Below are 20,459 nucleotides of genomic sequence, written 5' to 3'. Positions count from 1 at the left end.
AAAGATTTTTTGTATAAGAATACATTTATGTTAATTAAAAGTTATATTTTAGTGTCTAGTCACTTCTGCGTTTTAAGATCAATATAGGGCCTGGTTCCTAATTTTAAATGGTCATATATTTCTTCAATAGGTGCACGTGGCTAAACTTCCGAATCAATAGTTTAGGTGTAAATATATTATGATTACGGTAGATATGACAAAAGAATCATATGCATTACGATATAAATGATTTTCTTTGAGAAATATTGAAATTACAATATTACAACACGAAATTCTCAATTTATTGAGGTGCCTTTTTTCAAAGTGAATAGAACCTGCATTCATACAAGGAAATTACCATCTGAATCGCGAAATAACGCCTACACAGATACAGAAAGATTTTAATACAGATACGTTGTTTATGATAAAAATTAAGAAACACATTCATCACTGAAGATAGATTTTAACTCGCATTATTCAAAAAAGCCTGAAAAAATCACTCCATGTTACATCTATATTTAACTCGATCCTTCACCCCTGTATACCAGTTTGAGCTCTTCTGCTTCCAAGGCTAGAACAGTTCATTATGAATTTCAGGGATGAAAGAGTTAATTATACAATAACATTGCTGATACATAAAAACTGGGGATATCAATTGTGTTATTCAAGTTTCTTTTCTTATGTTCAGTACCAGTAGGTTTTATGACTTTACTTAACAAATACTGCCAAAAGAGTATTCTATGGTTTTGTAATAAAAATTGTAAATTTCCTGTAGACTTCAGAAATTTTATTCGGATTTGTCTCCATAAAAATGTCACTTTTGATATCATTTTTGTCCAAAGTCACTTGTGTACAGAAACCATGCATATAAACCCTTTGTCTTTTTATGCTGCGATAAATGTAAAAAAAAAAAAAATAATATTCTTGATTTTATCGATGTTTATTGACATTGTGACAGACTTTTTGTTACACGAAAAGGATTTTAGTGTTATTGTAAGCATTCCCTTATATATTATTGTGCAGATCCAATCTAATAAACATATGTATCAACATGTATGTACAACAATTGATAATGCTTTATTGCTCAGAAGTCCAAAAGGTTAGGTGATAAGATTCAGATTAAATATACAATTTCCTTTAAGTTGTAAACTGCATAATTTACCTTCGTATTTGTATAGAAATTCATAAAAAGGAAAAAAGGCAAATCCGCTATATAAGTTATTTGCATTAAATTATTTTGAATTATAAGATTTGGAAGATCATTATCAAGGGATATGAAATGAAAGCTGAAGTAGAGGGTTTTAAATGTGTGAGAATCTAGGGCAGTATCTTATTGTTGTGTCGACATGCTCGGAAATTATTATCGTTAGCTGATAAGTGGTAATACCAGGACTCGATTGATCCCACCATCTACGTGTGAACTTTAACCCGGCCCATACAAATCTGCCAAGGCGTTATCATCAGCCGTCAATGGAGATAGGCAGGGATACATTTATCATGTAGTCTACATCTTATTATGATGGCGTAGTTGATCATCTATCTCTATTACGGGACGATCTGTGCTGGAGTTTTTTTTTTCCATGGATTTGATGAGAAATATACACAATGTCTGAAATAGGTTTGAAATATCGCCCTGTACGTCGCCTCACTCGGTGAATATCAATTATATATACCTTTTTCTGTTGTACTTTTAATGTATTTGTGTTTGTGTTATCGTATGTTAGCGATCTTTGCACTGATAAAAGTTTGCAAAAATTTGGTGATAACGCTTGATCGCAATACACATTTACCCAGTCACCCTTTTTGATGTCTGTGTGTCATATTTATAGAGTGGGAGATTCAACACCCGTAAATTGAAAATAAAAATTTGATTTTATTTTATTTGATCATGGCTCGAGCAGCCATGTTCTCTCATATTTATTGATCCTTGGGTAATTATATGCATTAAAATAGGATTCAATCAAAGTTCTTTGTTTAAAGTAATTAATTTCCTCATTGATGAATTGATTGGGAGTGAAATTCTAGTGGAATGTTTATGCATGAAAATTCTCTTAAAGGATATTTTGGATATGTTAAAGAAATCAAATATTTTCAATTGAAAACTAACATATCCACCAAAATTACTCCGTTTATTGTACAATGTCATTGAGTCTCTGATTGATGAATATATTGGAACAAAATTCTAGTGAAATATTTATGTATAAGATATGTTCTTCTTAAAGGATCATCATTTTGAATGTGTTAAAGAAATTAGATATTTCTGCATTTTCTTCGAAAACACCCCGCCTCTTTTCTTTCATTTTCAGCCCCAAGGTCGAGTTGAAGCACATTAACATGACACTTAAGGCAATTTTGAGGCAAATATTGATATCTTCTTTCATTTTTCAAATCCAAGGTCGTGTTGAAGCTTGTGAACATGCCACTTTGGACAAATCTGAAGCAAATTTTGATAGGTATCTTCTTTCTTTTTTTCAGCCCCAAGGTCGAGTTGAAGCATGTGAACATGCCACTCCGGGCAAACCTGAGGCTACAGTTGCAGAGGGCGCAGCTGGCAGAGGAAGTGGAGCGAGAGAAGGACACTACGATTCTATCACAATCCCACCGCCCCGCCTCCACCAAGCCACAGGTCATCCAAGTCCCACTGTCTCAGTCCCTCAACTCAGAAGTTCCAGTTCAAATCCTTAAGGTGAGTGTTTGGTTTTTGTTTGTTTTCCATATGTATTATCAACAGCCGGAGTCATTTAAGGATATGCTAGGTTTAGGAGGTGAAAGAAAGCTTGAAAAATCACAGCATGATGTTCAAAGTCGCCATACCGACATGTAGGGTTATGTAAGGATGTGCAAGATTTAGAATGAGGAGAAAAGCCAGAGTACCAGGAGAAAACCAACAGGCTACAGTCAGTATACCTGGCAATTGCCTCACCTTGGATTTGAACTTGAAAACCAGAGGTGGAAGGCTAATAGTTATATGTCAGAACGCTGTAACTACATGGTACTCAAACTAGCGACTCAGAGGTGGAGGGTTATGATGTCCAAACATATTCTCACAAACTGCTTCCCACAAGCCGCTTGTGGGAATGTGTTTGGACATCTTAATCACATGAACAGCCACTGCAGTCTTGATGAAAAGGGGTTTATCTGAAGATGAGAATGGTGATAAATATTTCAGGATCAATTTAGATTGTAAATTTTGTGCATTGAGAGGAGTGTTTTAGGTTATAGATTGCATAACTTCAATTTTAATGATTAATAACGGATATCATATGCTAATTTGGAGATTCCAAAACAATGTGGGTGGCCAAAACAATGTGGGTAAAGTACAAATTACTGTTGATTACAGTCCCACCTTCCGGTGATTGTGGTGTCATATTTTGACGCAATTTTTGTGACGGAAGGTGGGACTTATCATGGGAAAATCATACTTTACTCATATCCTTTTGTAACCCTTATTTTGTATTTGAGTATTACAGAGTTATCTGCCCTTGCAGGTAGGTATTGATTGTGATGTCATTTGTTTGCGAGTGTAATGTCATACTTTTCAGAGAAAACGATGTGAATTGTGCTCACAAAATAATGACGTAACAATCGATACTTACCCGCAAGGATATGCAAAGACGGAATACTGGATTTTGTGAAGATAAATATCATATTCAAAATAGCCCTTTCACCAAAAAAAAAAAAAAAATAGAATACCAGAGGAAAGATTTCATAAGCATAACAAATAAATGATTATAATGTGAATGAATATTTTAATATTTAAAGATTATATTTGTACTGTAAATCTAGGTGTAAGACCTAATGTGAAGCATATTGACTCATAAAAACATAAAGATCTCATTAATAAAAGAGAAATTAAACCATTTTAGGGGTAAACTAGCTGGCAAAGGTTTTCCTTAAGTACCTACACACTAGTACACTTAAGTGAAAAGTTCAAGTTAAATCTTACATGTATATACATCAACCCGTCTCTAATCTATTATACATAGATATAATGACTTCCTGCAGCAGACGACACAAGAAAACAACCCCCACATCATCCGCTTAGCTGTGACAGAGAAAACAATCAACCAAAGTTGACGGACGAAACTATTGTCATTTAATTGTTGGAGGAAATAAACACTTACATTCCCAGTCAGATACAGCGATTAATCACCCCTGACCACTGAATTTGTATCTTAGCTCCGTCCTTGCCCGTCTAGTAAGACATTGCCCTGACAGTCAGGACGTTCAGTTTGTCTGTAATTAGGGGTATTTAGCTATTTAAACATATGGTTAGCAACACAGCTCAGATCAGGAAGACTGATGGCTGGGTGATGGTACAAAGGTGGTATACTAAAAGTCCCAAGGGAAAAAAAAAGAGTATAAATCTACAGCAAGGCCTGTTTCAGTTTCTTTATTAGGCTTAAAGACAAGAGGAATAGACTAGGGCTTCAATCCAGGGTTTTTGATTATTCGTTTTATCTGGATATTTAGACTCAGAAACGGAACGCATGTTTAGATATTCTGATGTCGTACACAAATATTGCATTTTCTTGGAGATAAATTAGTTAATTTTGCAATTAATTTAAAACTCTTTTTCACTTTTCATTCCAACCTTTTGCCTACATATTGCAGAAATATAATTAAGTACAGTCAAACCTGACTCAATAGACCAACAAAGGGACTAGGAGAATAATAGAGTCTTACATGGGTCTGTCAAGTGGACAGGGATATCTCAACCCGAGTGCAAGATATTGACTTGTCAACCCTCGGCAAGCCTCGGGTTGACAGCCAAAATCTTTCACAATTTTTGATGATTTTAGTAGTAATGAAAGTTTTTTTTTGTTTTGTTTTTTCTAGGTTCAAACTAAACTAAAGAATCCAACGCAGTTCCATGTCCAGGAAAGTAAGAAGCGACAGATTCAGGCGTTCCTCAGTAAGTCACTTGACAGCTCGGCTGCAGTTCAGTCTCTCCCGAATATTTCAACCATGACTATTAACTCCAACGATCTCTGCGCCCAGAGTGGAAGTGCACCTGTTGACCCCGACAGCCCACTCTCCATGGGGCTGGGCAGCTCTGCAACTAGTGTCTCTGATGTAAGTAAAATGTGACATAAAAAAGTGAGAAAATTTTGTTTGGATTCACTTACACATGCCTTTTGATTCATTATAATAATGATTTAAAAAGTAAAAGAAAACAAAGCTTAATATCTAATAAAAGGAATAAGAAAGAAATCAAATGAGCAATTAAATTTTAAGGAATTAAATTTTCACAATCTGAATCGAATAGAAGATATGGTTTACCTTTCATTTATTTCAAAATATTTTTATTAAATCATTTGATTTAATAGGGATTGGGCAGCAGGCTATGCCTATATAAGCCCTCTCCCTGTGGATACATACATGTACATCTCAAAATCATAGAATTACGAATATATGTAATTTTACAGACAATATTGAAATTAAATGTATATTTAGGATATACTTGTAAGTAATACTATGATAACACTCCGATGTATACCTATGTTTTTGTTTATAATTAAAATGTGGATACTGTATAGCCAGATAATATAAGTTGAAATTTATAATGGATTCATATCAGTTCAATATATACAGTTCCTTGATTTAAATCAGTTGATATTGATTTGAATTTAATTTGAATTTGGATCCCTCAATATCATATATGGTTTACCTTTTGCTTATTATTTGGGGGACTAGACTTTCATGGTCAAAACATGTATTGTGAAATCCCCCAAAAACCGAAAAAGTATTTCCACAAATATTTCCAACTCTACAGTATAACATTTGATGGTTGACTATTGCAGATGGACAACCTACTCAGCGACATTATCAGTTTAGAGTCAGTTGATGCCACCGTTGATCACGATCTCAATTTTATCGAACCATCTCTCACACAAATGTCATCTACAGTAAGTATTTCTTAGTTCAAAATCTTCTAACCATCTTAAGCCAAAATCTTACATTTATATGTTACAGAGTTATCTGCCCTTGGGGAAAGGTATTGAATGCTATGCAACATATGTAATTGTAAGCAAATGTTGTCTTTTTTGTCATAGAAAAATATGTAATTTTACGGAATAATTAATGACATCGCAATTGATACATATCTGCAAGGGCAGAAAACTCTGTACTAATTTTCACACTTTGGGGAGAAAAAAAAAATGGTTAACATGTTTGAAGATATTTTTGGAGGTTTGATGAAAATGAAAAAAGCTAAATTTCCGCGCCGCAGATAATTTCTTTTTTATAATATTACTTACTGGAATATTTGGTTTGTGTTTTGACATCAAACTTGTTGCATCAACAGTTGCCACAGTCCAATATGGTAAATACTGTACATGAAGTAGCACAGGGAATAGAATCGTCCAATTCGTGTCCAGCAGCGTTCAGAAGGGCAGAAACACCGCCATTTATGACCGAAGAAGAATCCCGTCTGTGGCAGAAAGATAGACAAAAGAAAGACAATCATAACATGAGTATGTAGTCTCGGTAACAACAAATTCTGATCATCGTAACCCTTAGTAACATCAAACGATAAATTCTTATAATTGTAACATGAGTTAATATCATCGATAACATAAAAGACAAATTCTGATACTTATAACTTGAGTTAGTACTCTCGGGAAATGTAATATCAAAAATCGCTACATGAGTTATTTCCCTTGCTAACATCAAAGACAAACATGAGTTATTTCCCTTGCTAACATCAAAGACAAATTCTTATGATCTTAACATGAGTTAGTTCAAATGGTAGCATCAAAGACAAAATATAAAAGTGTGACAGGAATTAGTTTGTTTGATAACATCAACGATAGATTATGATACTGGTAAATGAGTTATTTCCCTTGTTAACATCAAAGACAAATTCTTATAATCGTAATAAGTTAGTTCAAATGGTAACATCAAAGACGAAATCTAAAATTGTGACAGGAATTAGTTTGTTTGATAACATCAACGGTAAATTATGATACTGGTAAATGAGTTATTTCCCTTGTTAACATCAAAGACAAATTCTTATAATCGTAATAAGTTAGTTCAAATGGTAACATCAAAGACAATTCTGGTAATCATTACATGAGTTATTTCCCTTGTTAATATCAAACACAATTCTGGTAATCGTTACATGAGTTAGTTCCCTTTGTAACACAAACGACAAATTTTGTTAACCCCATAATCAATCTTTTCACAGAACATCATCAGCTTTCTATACAATTTAAATTGTAAACATTATATATTAATTACATCTTGAACATCCTGAAGATTCAAAAGATCCCAATTTATATCAGGTTATCAAATCATTTCTATTCGACAGTTGAAAGAAGGAGACGCTTTAACATAAATGACAGAATCAAAGAACTTGGAACATTGCTGCCGAAGACTTTAGATCCGTGAGTTTTCTTCTTCCTTACATGTACCTAATAACTGCTGCTCGGCTTACTTTTAACTCTTCTTGGTTTATGCGCAATGCCAATCAATACGAGGGTTTTGAGTTACAAAAATGATGTGGGTACAGTACAATTCACTGTTGATTAGTCCCACCATTTGATGGTTGTGACATTACAAAATTCATGTCAACATATGATGTCACAGAAACGGAAAGTGGGACTAAGTGATTGTACTCCAACCACATTGTTTTGGTAACTTAATCCCCTGTATTGATATGCATTACAACATTATGATGACATAGTTTTTCATGTCCTTGCATTAAAATGATTTATAGTATAGGGTTTATGGTATTACCCAAATCCATCCTGTCTATGGTCTGTCTATCTCAGATTGATATTTACAGACAGGGGCATCTATTTACTAGACAAACATGGCTGAGCCTAGTTTTACAAACATGGCTGAGCCTAGTTTTCCAAACATTCCTCAATTTGAGGAAATTCCTTTACTTGAAATTCCCTATAGGAAAAAATTACAGAAGTAAAGCTCCTAACATTAGGATTTGTCCCTCAACTTGCGTAATGATTTCCTTTGGAAAATTCAGAGGTAAGAAATTTCCTCAAGTTAAGGAATTTTCTTAAGTTAAGGAACGTTTTTTCAAACTGGACCAGATTTCAAATCCGAATTGATGTGAGGGTTCTGCAATAAAATCATTTGGTCACAAATTCAGCTGCTACAATAACCCTGTATTAATAATTACTAGTTTAGTGACCTTGGATGACCTTAGCTGTCCTGAGCTGACGAATAATTAACCTGGAGCTCAACAACAGCTGGTCTGCCATTTTTCTCTGGGCGATCCCATGATTATGTGATTTAGAGACCAGTAACCTTAGCTAAGTAGTGAATTCAGTGATACAGCTGGTCATAATTGATGGCAGGGACAATTCTGTATTTTATAAATAATGATCTTTAATTATGTCCACTATGATATGTGGCGTTATTGCGAGATTCTTAAAAGAAGATATTGTAAGACAACTTATTTTCACAGCAAACTTACAGTTGAATATATACAGTGAGAACTTTCATGGCTTTCTTGGCATTGCCATGTAAAAATTGTCAGAAAAACAATAAAATAAAGTTGCTGCAAGAATAAGTGGGTTTACATTACATAAATAGATTATACTGTTTATAGTAAAATTGAATTTTTCTCTATAGGGACTTGCGACAAAACAAGGGCACCATTCTGAAGGCCTCAGTGGATTACATAAGGAAACTGAAGAAGGACCAGGAACGGAACAGACAACTGGAGGAAAGACAGCGTGGACTAGAACAAACCAACAGGAAAATGCTTCTCCGTATCCAGGTATGAAATACATAGCCTGAGCAGTCAAAGAATCACTGCAACAAATCACTTCCAATTAGGGTCATGGTTGCTGAGTCGTTAAAGTTTTCCAATACCTTACCATAAGCTGGGGGCCGAGTGGTTAAGATGTTCCAACCTGTTACCACAAGCCGGGGCAGATTTGTTAAGATGTTCAGGCATGTTAGCACAAGCTGGGGGCCAAGTGGTTAAGATGTCTTGACTTATTACCACAAGCCAAGGGCCAAGTGGTTAAGATGTTTCGGCATGTTACCACCAGCCCTTGATTCATCTCTGAGTCATGAGTTTGAATTCCATTTTGGACAGTTGCCAGGTACTGGTTGGTGGTTTTCCGCCAGTAACTCTGGCTTTCCTTCAACTCCTGAACATGGCACTCCTTAAATGACTCTGGATGTTAATGGGACTAGTTCACCTAGCATGTGATACCCAATAACATTGGTGTTGGACTAGTATCTCCAATGGTGATGTAACATAACTCTTTGTAATCTTCACGCAAAAATGATGTTAGCGTGGGATATCATCTTTTTAGGTCATTCCATCACCAATAGAAACAATAGTCCCGCACAAACGTTATCGAGTATCACATGGTACGTGAATGAGTCCCATTGGATGTTAAACATCAAACAAATATTACTAAGGGATCACAAATTCGAGGCCCTAAATTTGATTAGAAGTGGCCTTTCACAAGAGATACTTTAGAGAAATAAGATTAATAATGAACAAAAGTGAAATGATATATTTATGCAAGATAAATTGAATCTTAACAATTAAAGGCTCATTTTCATGTTTTTTGGGTCAACATCATCAGATATTGGGCTATTCAAATCGCTTTTTGTCCTAGGTCCGTGGTCAGTCCTTCCGTCCGTCCTTCCGTTCATTAACATTTCTTGTTACGCTATTTCTCAGAAAGTGAAGAAGAGATCTTTCTCAAATTTCATATGTAGGTTCCCTTAGGGCCCTTATTGTGCATATTGCATATTCAGAACAATCGGTCAACAAGATGGCCACCAGGTCGCCATTTTGGATTTTGAGAGTTAAAGTTTGTTACCGGGATTTTTCAGAAAGTTCTGATTGGATCTGTCTCAAATTTCATATGTAGGTTTTCCTAGGGCCCTAGTTGTGCATAGTGCATTTTGGGGTTAATCAGTCAACAAGATGGCTGACCGGCCACCATCTTGGATTTTGATAATTGAAGTTTGTTACTACCATTTCTCAGAAAGTACTGGGATCTCTTGCATCTCATTAGTTTGTGATATATCTTATATTTTTTGGAGAGCTTAAATTTGGAAGGATCAATCTTTTTGTCCACATTAAGCTAAGTTTAACCAAAACAATCATGATCTAATTGTGTTTCAGCAATTGGAGCTACTCATGCAGGCAAATGGTCTAAGCAGCGGCATGCAGGACGACATCGAAAACTTCATCATGCAAAGTAACACAGCCAATCAGGTTCAACAGCAACAGAACATTTCAATGACTATGACAAACACACAGAACTTGTCGCCAGCGGTAATGGTGCAACCAATTGAAAGTCTTAGTCACACACATCATCAACTATTGGACGATCTTATGGACGACACGTCCCCATTGGGAATCGACCCCATGCTTTCTTCAGAACCTGTCAGTCCCAGTCACATGGAAGATTCAGAAGAACTGTGATAAAATGTTCATAATGAATTTTTGTATTCTTCTCTTGTTATTAGTTCTCAATCACTGCAGCAAACTGAAAAAGAGTGTAGAAAGTAAAAAATGCAGTCAATTTTTTGTTTGTTTTAAAGGCCAACTACCTTTCCGAAACCAAAATTTTAGTTTCTTAAAAACAACAATAAGAGACGGAAATATACATTGATGGACTAAGATGAGGTTACAACACCACATAAATCCAAAATTCCCTCCATAATCTGTGTTAACAATGAAGATTCATTTCGCTGTTAGTCAACTAATGCACAGTAATTAGGAAAACGACGGGAAACGTAAGACGACCCGCGTTCTGAAAGTTAACTTTTTTTTTTTTTTAAATTAAAATGTTCTTAGGCAATGATAAGTACAGTATTAACTGTGTTTTAATAACTTTTGCAACTCAACAAAATTATCGATCTCATTTCACATTTCCACTTTGAAAATTAAAGCCTTTTGGGAAAGGTAGTGGGCCTATAAAGAAAAGTTATAAAAAATTTTTTAGTAAGTACTTGTTGATAGGAAAAAAGTTAATCTCTAAAGGATTTTTCAGAGAAAAGATTATAGTAACATATCTACCAATTTTGAACTGCAAATGTATTTGAACATCTTGTATAATGTATTTTATAACAAGCAGGTTACGGGGTAAAATGTATCATACTATTAGCTTACTGTAAACTTATTTAAGCGGGAACATAATTTTGTGGTTTTGATATGTCCAACATATTCCTGCTTCATTTCACTTTTGTTCAAAGGTATCGAGAATTACTTGCTTTCATTTGTGTTCAGATTAGCAGATATTAATTTATAATTATGCTCTGACCATGAAATAAGATCCACTTAAAAATAGGTGGGTTAATGAACTGCAGCTTGATTTCTCTGACAATAATTGAATTTTTTCCAAAAAAGGTAAATGAACTGTTAACTTTGAGTTACAGTAATTGGACTCTTTTAACATATAGCTTATAGCTTTGAAATGTATTTTATATATTTCCAAACTTTTGAGTGATATTCTTCTGTTTTTCCTCCAGAGTTTTTTCCCTGATATTGGTTTACAGAATTTTAATTTCTCATAGTCAGTTCATTTGACGGCAATTTATCTGACTATGTCTGAAAATAAGTACCATACATATGTAAACTTGGATTAAGGCACATCGCTTATCCAAATAAATAGCTTTAGCAAGTCTGATACACATATAAAGTATTTGATGAACACACCTGATACTGACGATATGTTAAACTATTCACCCCTGAAATTCTATAATGAACTGTTCCAGCTTTAGTTTTGGAAGAGTTTAATTATATCTTCAGGGGTGAATCAGGTTAAGTTTTTGCATTGTTTGACTTGTACATAGTGTAATTCCTCCATGTTGTTATGTCAAATATTCATTACAAATTTCTATTTTTATATTCTTTCACCCAACACTTTCAATGATATTACTGTTTGTTGTTAAAATGTCTTGTAAATATGTGCTGTGATCATTATGAGTGTATGATATTTTCTTGTAAATATTTATCAATATGAGTGTTGATTTTGTGTAAGCACTATGTAAGCCAACTTATTTTTACATCAACTTCAAATTCATTTTGCACTTTCATGCCTAAGGACTTTTTCAAGGTGATTTGTTTTTATTATCTAGCCTTCTAAGGTTCTACTTAAGTAGTTGTATTCGAAGCATTGTCACTGCAATTTTAATTTTGAGATTTCTTATTGCTTGTGAAATACGTGAAATTTAAATTGTACATAATTAAGTTGGTTTATGTATTCAGCTTCCAAGTTGATAAGCACCTTCTGTATCCGACTACCAGTTATTTATCGTGATTTTGTGGACATGTGTAAGACTTCCCCTTAGCCCAGGGGATGACGTACCCCTGGGGATGTACAAAGTGACTTGTAAATCAATAAGCACCAGTGTCTGACATTGACCACCTCTCCCCATTCCAACCCCTCCCTAATCCGACCCTCCCTAATTTGCGTGCTGACCAATCTGCCCCTCCTTCCTACCCCATTCCCTTTAAATATTTTAAAAAAGAAATAATAAAAAAAAAGAAAAAAAAAATATAAAAAAAATAATTGATAAAAGAAGTTATCATTAAAAGATGTTTTAAAATCATTACCTTTCAGTGTATTTTTTCTTCTTGAAAAACCCAATGAAAGATACTGATTTTCATACTTTTTTGATGATTAAAAATAAATATCAATATATTCAATGATTACCTTCACACAATTTTAATGATTAAAAAATTGTTATGAATACTTGTAGCTGTAGCATTATAAGTTATCTTTTAGTTCATAGTTAATTGTAGCTTATATTAATTTCCTGCCATGAACAGCACATTTTATGATTGCTACATGTCTGGATTTTAAACATTTTCGTCCATTAGCAAGTATTCCACTAACAGACCACTAATTGACCACCCTGTTCTCTGTCTCTTTTGCTGGCATAGGTGCCAATCGGCTTGATTACAGTCATCCGTCACCAAAGAAATTACCATTTTATCACATAATCTGCCTAATATCCAGTGATTTCGCCCATGTAATATTTTTTCATACGTCACTAGCGTAATATGACCTGGAACGCTTTTCATTTGCTGGGAATCTATTGTAATATATATTATTAGGACTTCACGTCAGCAAACAATGACGTGAAATCAGGATTTTAGGACATCGTGACAAAATAGTAACCTCTGTTGGATTTTAGCAAACACATTTTGATGTGAAATTCTTTCACATGTGATTTGTTGTAGTAATGTGATAAAAAACATCTTAAATTTGTATTCGTTTCGTGTGAGATTTGATAAAATTTGTCTCAGAAGTTTTTATTTTTGCTTGCTAAGGTTCACAAAAATTAAAAACTTTGCAGTCCTGTTTCATAAAATCTCCTATGAAATTAATACTCATTTAAGGTCCTTTATATATATATATATATATGTGTGTGTGTGTGTGTGTGTGTGTGTGTGTGTGTGTGTGTGTGTGTGTTGATTGTGTGTGTGTGTTGATTACATTTGAGGATCTTTAACTCTAATGAATTAATTTTTCAACACCTGTATCAGGTATACTGGTATGTAAATTATAATAATTTTATAACATTATGACAAAAAAGGCTATAATCTTTAAATAAAGAAACCATATTGATTAATTAGTCTTATTAGAGAAAAGAAATGATACCCAATATTTTGGAATTGTTTGATTTGGTCTGAATTGTAATCCCATGATTACATTTGGCTTTATATTCTAGAAACTTAGCATTTTTGGAAAAAATCTTCAATCTTAAAATGAGCTTAAAATTAAAAGATCACTATCTTTATTGTTTACTTTTTTCAATTTTTTTAACCAAAAAAGTACATAAAAACACTCCCAAATTTAATACTCTTTAAGAATTAAGACTCTTTTTTAACCAGTCTTTTAATGTTTTTTTAAAAGATTAACTTAAATAATTAAATATGTTTGAGAGTAAAATGCTAGTGTATTTCTAAAGAAGCTGGACTTCTCTTATTTTTTGTTGTCTAGAAACAAGCTGCAGTGGCCAACTCGTTATATATACTATTCCAATATATAACCACACTTGTCCTCCATGTAGGGACAGTTGCCAGGTACTAACTATAGCTTGCTGGTTTTTCTCCTAGTACTCTGCCCTTCCTCCACTTTCGGAATCTTGCACATCCTTACATAACCCTGACTGTAAGGTGATTTTGACCTTCACTGAAAGTCTAAGGAGGCAAATAGGCAAACAAACAAATTGTTATCTAGATTTGATACATTTCCTATGAAACTGCTAATTTGTTAAAAATCTCAATTATTTCCATCAACTGTTTGTAATCTGATCCTTGAGCTACCCTAAAGGGTGTATACTATAAGATCCCAAAAAAACGGGGTTGTTTTTGAAGGAATTCTGTTTTTGCAGATTGCAATTGGATTCCAGTTTTTGTTCTTCTGCTATAAGAGTACATTTCTTTTTGTTAAATTATGACTTTGCTTTTGTTTTATTGATTTTAAATCAATAGAGAAAGAGAAAAAAATGATTAAGAGTGGGAAAGTGCAATTTTTTGAATGCTGTGTCAATGTATTGAACACTTTGAATATTACTTTTAAGTTATTTTAATAAATAGTAAAACAGGACATATAATACATTTTTCTCTGCTATTGGCTATAAGCATAAGTGGTTTATTAAAATGTTACACATGTATAAAGAAAAGTGTCTTTTAAACAGACAATGTTTTGAAAAAATCAAATTTGATTGGGGCAAGTTTTTTTTTTATAAGTTTCAAGTTTTAAATAGGTTGAATTTTTATGCTGGTGTTTTATTTGATTAAAGTTTATGCTTTGGTTGAGTTTGAGAGAAAGAGTTTGATTATGGATCATGATTTAAGACTATCTGAAGAATAGAGATACATTTTGTACTGTGTAAGGGTCACAAAATGAAGTTCTATGTCCAAGGCTTGCCGAGGGTTTTACTGGATAGAACATGTCCAGGTTAAGATACTATCTGTAGGCTTTATATGTGCAGCTTAAAGAATATTTTCTCTCGCAGATTTATTTTATTATCACAGATATCCCACCATTTTAAAAATTTCTGGGAAAAAGGAAGTGTTCAAAGAAAATTGGAACTTGAAGTGTTCAAAGAAAATTGGAACTGAAAAACTACAATTGCCCGAGATAACCTACACTGGTGTGAGTGTGTTAATGTAGAATTCACATATTTGTCTTCAAAGGTCTTAAGAGGTGTATGTATGAAAGTGTATGTATTAAATGTGAGCGCTTTGCGTGTGTACAATGTAAGAATTCAACACACATGTCTCGCAAAATTGTTTTTAGTTTGGAAAATCTGTATTACGTTTTTGTATATGTAGTGCAAATCAAACAATATTGTTATGAATAACATTGTTTTACTTTGAGGTAAAATGATGACATTTTGCAACCCTAACATCTTCAGAAGTTTTCATTGTTTGCATCAAGATTCCCTTTATAATAAAGCGAAAATTAAGATTCATCATGTATAGACATTTTTACATGGAATTAATCACATTTGTCATGTACATTTTGTAGAGTTCATAGCCAGAACCGCATTGTATTATACCATGTTAAACCATCGCTGAATAAATTACAAAAAATACGAAAAATCTCCATGAAATGTGTTCTTTTTTAACTCACCTAGGTGAGCTTATGCCATACCCTGGCGTCCATCGTCCGTCCGTCCAACGTCCGTCCGTCCAACAATAATCAACTTCTTCTCCATAACCACTGGTCGAATTTCAACAAAATTTGACTGGTAGCATCCTCATGGGCTACTAACAGAAAATTGTACAAATGATGGGGCTGACCCCCCAGGGGCCTGAGGGGCGGGGCCAAAAGGAGTCAATTTGGCTATTTCCATATAAACGACTTCTTTGAAACTTAGCATGGGATAGCACCCATAATGCATTGAAAGCATCCTTATAGGTTGGGGATTTGAAATTGTACAAATGATGGGGCTGACACCCCAGGGGACCTGAGGGGCTGGGTCAAAAGGGGTCAATTTGGCTATTTTCATATAAACGACTTCTTCTCTGAAACTAAGCATTGAATATCACCCATCATGCAATGGTAGCAAGCATTCTTATAGGGTGAGGATTCAAAATTGTGCAAATGATTGGGCTGACCCTCCGGGGGCCTGAGGGGCGGGGTCAAAAGGGACCAATTTGGCTATTTCCATATAAACAACTTCTCTGAAACTAAGCATGGGATAGCAATCATAATGCAATGGTAGCATCCTTATAGGTTGGGGATTCAAAACTGTACAAATGATGGGGCTGACCCACCATGGGCCTGAGGGGCGGGGTCAATTTGGCTATTTCCATATAAATGTTTTCTTCTTTGCAACTAAACATGAGATTACGCTCATAATGCAATGGTAGCATCCTTATAGGGTGGGGATTTGAAATTGTACAAATGATGGGGCTGACCCCCTGGTGGCCTGAGGGGCTGGGTCAAAAGGGGTCAATTTGGCTATTTTTATACAAACGACTTCTTCTCTGAAACTAAGCATCGGAATCGGATAGCCCCCATAATGCAATGGTAGCAAGCATCCTTATAGTGTGAGGATTCAAAATTATGCAAATGATTGGGCTGACCCTCCGGGGGCCTGAGGGTCGGGGTCAATTTGGCTATTTCCATATAAACGACATCTCTGAAACTAAGCATGGGATAGCAATCATAATGCAATGGTAGCATCCTTATAGGTTGGGGATTCAAAACTGTACAAATGATGGGGCTGACCCACCATGGGCCTGAGGGTCAGGGTCAATTTGGCTATTTCCATATAAATGACTTCTTCTCTGCAACTAAACATGAGATTACGCTCATAATGCAATGGTAGCATCCTTATAAGGTGAGGATTCAAAATTGTGCAATTGATTGGGCTGACCCCCCGGGGGCCTGAGGGGCGGGGTCAAAAGGGGTCAATTTGGTTATTTCCATGTAAACGACTTCTCTGAAACTAAGCATGGGATAGCAATCATAATGCAATGGTAGCATCCTTATAGGTTAGGGATTCAAAACTACAAATGATGGGGCTGACCCATCATGGGCCTGAGGGGTGGGGTCAATTTGGCTATTACCATATAAATGACGTCTTCTCTGCAATTAAACATGAGATTATGCTTATAATGCAGTGGTAGTATCCTTAAACAATTGCGCAAATGATGGGGCTGACCCCCCGGGGCTGAGGGGCGGGGTCAAAAGTGATCAATTTGGCTGTTATCATATGAACGGCTGGCCCTCCAGGGCTTACTCTCTGAACCTATGTATTGGATAGCATATTTGTATGGTATCAATAGCATCATTATATGGTTGTGATTCAAAATTCAACAAATTTTGGAGTCAGTTTTGCTAATTTTTCTAATTGTAAGACTCTTTGTGATAATTTCTAAAAAAAAAAACAGGTGGGTGAGCGATACTGGCCCTCTAGGCCTCTTGTTTAGCTAAGCTCTCAAAGAGAGTGCGACTTGTGGAATCACTCTAGTGTCAGCATTGGAAATCCTAGGTTAAGGCTTTGGTGCAAGTGTTGTAATGGGTATGATCTATCGTTTTAAGAAGAAAATGCTGGATTTTAAGAATTTCAACAGACCAATTCGGCCAAAATTAACCCTGTTAAAGATTTGGTGCAAGTGTTAAAAAATTCTTGTAACCGCTATTTCTCAGAAAGTACTGAAGGGATCTTTTTCAAATTTTATATGTAGGTTCCCCTAGGGCCTTAGTTATGCATATTGCATTTTTGGACCGATCCGTCAACAAGATGGCCGATTGGCCGCCGTTTTGGATTTTGATAGTTAAAGTTTGTTATTGCTATTTCTCAGAAAGTGCAGAAAGGATCTTTCCAAAATTTCAGATGTAGATTCCCCAATGACCATAGATGTGTATATTGAATTTTGGGACTGATCAATCAACAAGATGGCCGACTGGCCGCGATCTTGGATTTTGATGGTTAAAATTGATTTGTTACCGTTATTTCACATAAAGTGAAAAGGGATCTTTTTCAAATTTTATATGTAGGTTCCCCTAGGACCCTAGTTCTGCATAATGCAGTTTGGGACCGATCAGTAAACAAGATGGCCGACCAGCCGCCGTTTTTGATTTTGATAGTTAAAGTTGGTTACCGGTATTTCTCAGGAAGTACTGAAGGGATCTGTCCCAAATTTCATCTGTAGGTTCCCATAGGACTTTAGATGTGCAAATTGCATTTTGGGACCGATCCGTCAACAAGATGGCCGACCGGCTGCCTTCTTGGATTTTGATAGTTAAAGTTTGAAAAGCAGAGAGGAGATCCTCTGTCATTTGTCAGACATTGATATTTTGGTGGGCGCCAAGATTCCTCTGGGATCTCTTGTTGGTAAGGGCAAATATGTTAAGGATTACTTCTGCTTTTTGGGGGGTATTTTTATGTTCAGAAACAACACAATACATAACAAGAGCTGTTTGAGAGAAAGCAAAGCTTGCTTCTGGAATTTTAGATTTTAGCATTTTGAAGTGTGATGCGTATTTTGGGAGACTGCGGTATATTCATGTTATGTCTTCTTGTATAGTGGAACTCTAATCCTTTTTATAGTGTTATATCACTGAATCATGCCGCCGAGACGCAATGCAACAATCACACACACACCCGGTCATATATACTGACAATGGCTACAAAACATTATCCGTGTGCTCCAGATTTTGGTCCATGAACAAGATTAGCATTTTATAAATGCTTTGACCATATGCACAAATTGAGGGGAGTTTGTCAACAGCGGAAAAAGTAATCTAGGGTTTCATATCCAATCTTCATTTTCAATCTGGGAAGAACCTTATTTAATAGTGAACTGCATTTGATAGGATCTTAATGACGTCGTAAATCAATCGGCTGAAGAGCTCGGTAAATGACAATGGTTATGTCATCATAAGGAATTACAATTGCAAATATGTCTTTGTTGCTAATGGGTTGGAAGCTCTCAGATATATATTAAAAAGTTTAAATGATATACACGCGATTTCACAGATGTATTGTTAGATAGATTATGAATATCTCTAGATAAAGTTTCAAACATTTAATGTCATAAGTAAAAAAAATATCTTGTGAAGTCACATTATGGTAATTATAATAGCAATAGAGAGATATTTGAATTGGAAATTCTATCAAAAGCAAAAAGGTACGTTACGAAAGCACAACAATTTATGAGTTTACGGAGGGTATTAAAAGTAAGTCAAAAGTTTGTGTAGATCACCAAGTTGTCACAATACTCATGAATTATACACATCACCGGTTAGGAAAAACAAAATAAAATCATTCTACGGAAACACATGATGATGTGGATTTTGTCACTCTGACCGTTTTACTGCGGTGGTGACTGCGAAGCTTTTTCTTAAGTAGGTACAATAGCTATCAAAAGGGAACAGTGTAATGTGATCATGATATCAATATCCAAAATTTACACAAAACAGTTGTACACTTGTACTAACCAGTACAATAATACTAGTACCAGTATAATAGTACTAGTACCGGTAAAATAGTACTAGTACCGGTAAAATAGTACTAGTAACGGTACAATAGTACTAGTAACGGTACAATAGTACTAGTAACGGTACAATAGTACTAGTACCGGTAAAATAGTACTAGTAACGGTACAATAGTACTAGTACCAGTAAAATAGTACTAGTAACGGTACAATAGTACTAGTAACGTTACATCATCATCATAATCAAACTGTATTTCCTCCAGGTGGAGATACAATATGAATCGACATAAAAAGAGAACAAAAAGAGAAGTTCAATTAGTATAAATCAAAAAGTAATAGGCAAGCCGATACTCTTTTGCGCGAATTTTTATCAAAGTCACTTTCACGAAAGGAGTAAACGCATAGCGTCCAAGATGAAGGGAGTCGATTTCATCGGGTATGTCTTTCTAGCAGCAGCATCCTTGAAAGGGACTCCTGCCGTTTCGCCTAAAAGGGTCCCGGCAAATGGAATGTTATCTTTGCTTATGATAGTGGTGAAGACACAGGACCCAAATTCAGTCATGATTTCTTGCAGAAACCTGTCACGGAGAGCTTTGAAATGATCACAGCTAGCGCAGAAATGAACTATGGCGTCGTGACAGGGCTGAAGGCACAAAACACACACTGTAGTATCATGGGTGACTGATAATGTCATCATGGAACACAAGGAGTAAATGACCTGAACATCCAATAAGGATGTTGCTGCTTGCAACAAGACGTACAGTTTGTAGGATGAATGACACAGCCGAAACATCATTTGTCATACGGACTTTCAAGACCGTGTTTTCAGTAGATGATATTGCGGTATTCACTATTGACTTCCATTTACATTTAGAGGGGAATGTATATGTCCTGAAGTACGTGTCAAAGTATGAGAGTAGCTCGTATCTTTGAATGACTCCAACGATATCTGGAAAGTATCCTTTGCCACAAGAAGATCCTGGTTTTACTACTTGTACATTCAAATATGAATACAATCGTGCGGTGAAGATTCGCTTGACTAAAAACGACTGTTCTAAGGATATCAGTT

At 35.1% G+C, this 20,459-nt stretch overlaps 1 protein-coding gene across 2 annotated transcripts in view; it reads left to right on the top strand.

Annotated features, from left to right (window-relative positions):
• The window catches only part of LOC138336284 (microphthalmia-associated transcription factor-like), a 43,549-nt gene extending 28,006 nt beyond the window's left edge, over positions 1 to 15,543 (top strand). The window contains exons 1-8 of one of the 2 annotated variants that reach the window (XM_069285714.1): positions 1,451 to 1,631; positions 2,455 to 2,665; positions 4,819 to 5,055; positions 5,784 to 5,888; positions 6,287 to 6,455; positions 7,292 to 7,367; positions 8,578 to 8,725; positions 10,100 to 15,543. In XM_069285714.1, the coding sequence (XP_069141815.1) occupies positions 1,585 to 1,631; positions 2,455 to 2,665; positions 4,819 to 5,055; positions 5,784 to 5,888; positions 6,287 to 6,455; positions 7,292 to 7,367; positions 8,578 to 8,725; positions 10,100 to 10,402 (1,296 nt within the window). In that variant the 5' untranslated portion in view covers positions 1,451 to 1,584 and the 3' untranslated portion in view covers positions 10,403 to 15,543. Of the gene's footprint in view, positions 1 to 1,450; positions 1,632 to 2,454; positions 2,666 to 4,818; positions 5,056 to 5,783; positions 5,889 to 6,286; positions 6,456 to 7,291; positions 7,368 to 8,577; positions 8,726 to 10,099 lie in introns of those variants that run through there. The other variant, XM_069285713.1, reaches the window with a different exon arrangement.
• Positions 15,544 to 20,459: the final 4,916 nt, after the last annotated feature.

Source organism: Argopecten irradians, chromosome 12 (genome assembly GCF_041381155.1).
Source record: "Argopecten irradians isolate NY chromosome 12, Ai_NY, whole genome shotgun sequence".
Lineage (NCBI taxonomy): Eukaryota > Metazoa > Mollusca > Bivalvia > Pectinida > Pectinidae > Argopecten > Argopecten irradians.
Note: the sequence above shows the minus strand (reverse complement) of the source record. Positions and strands in the feature narration are given on the sequence as shown.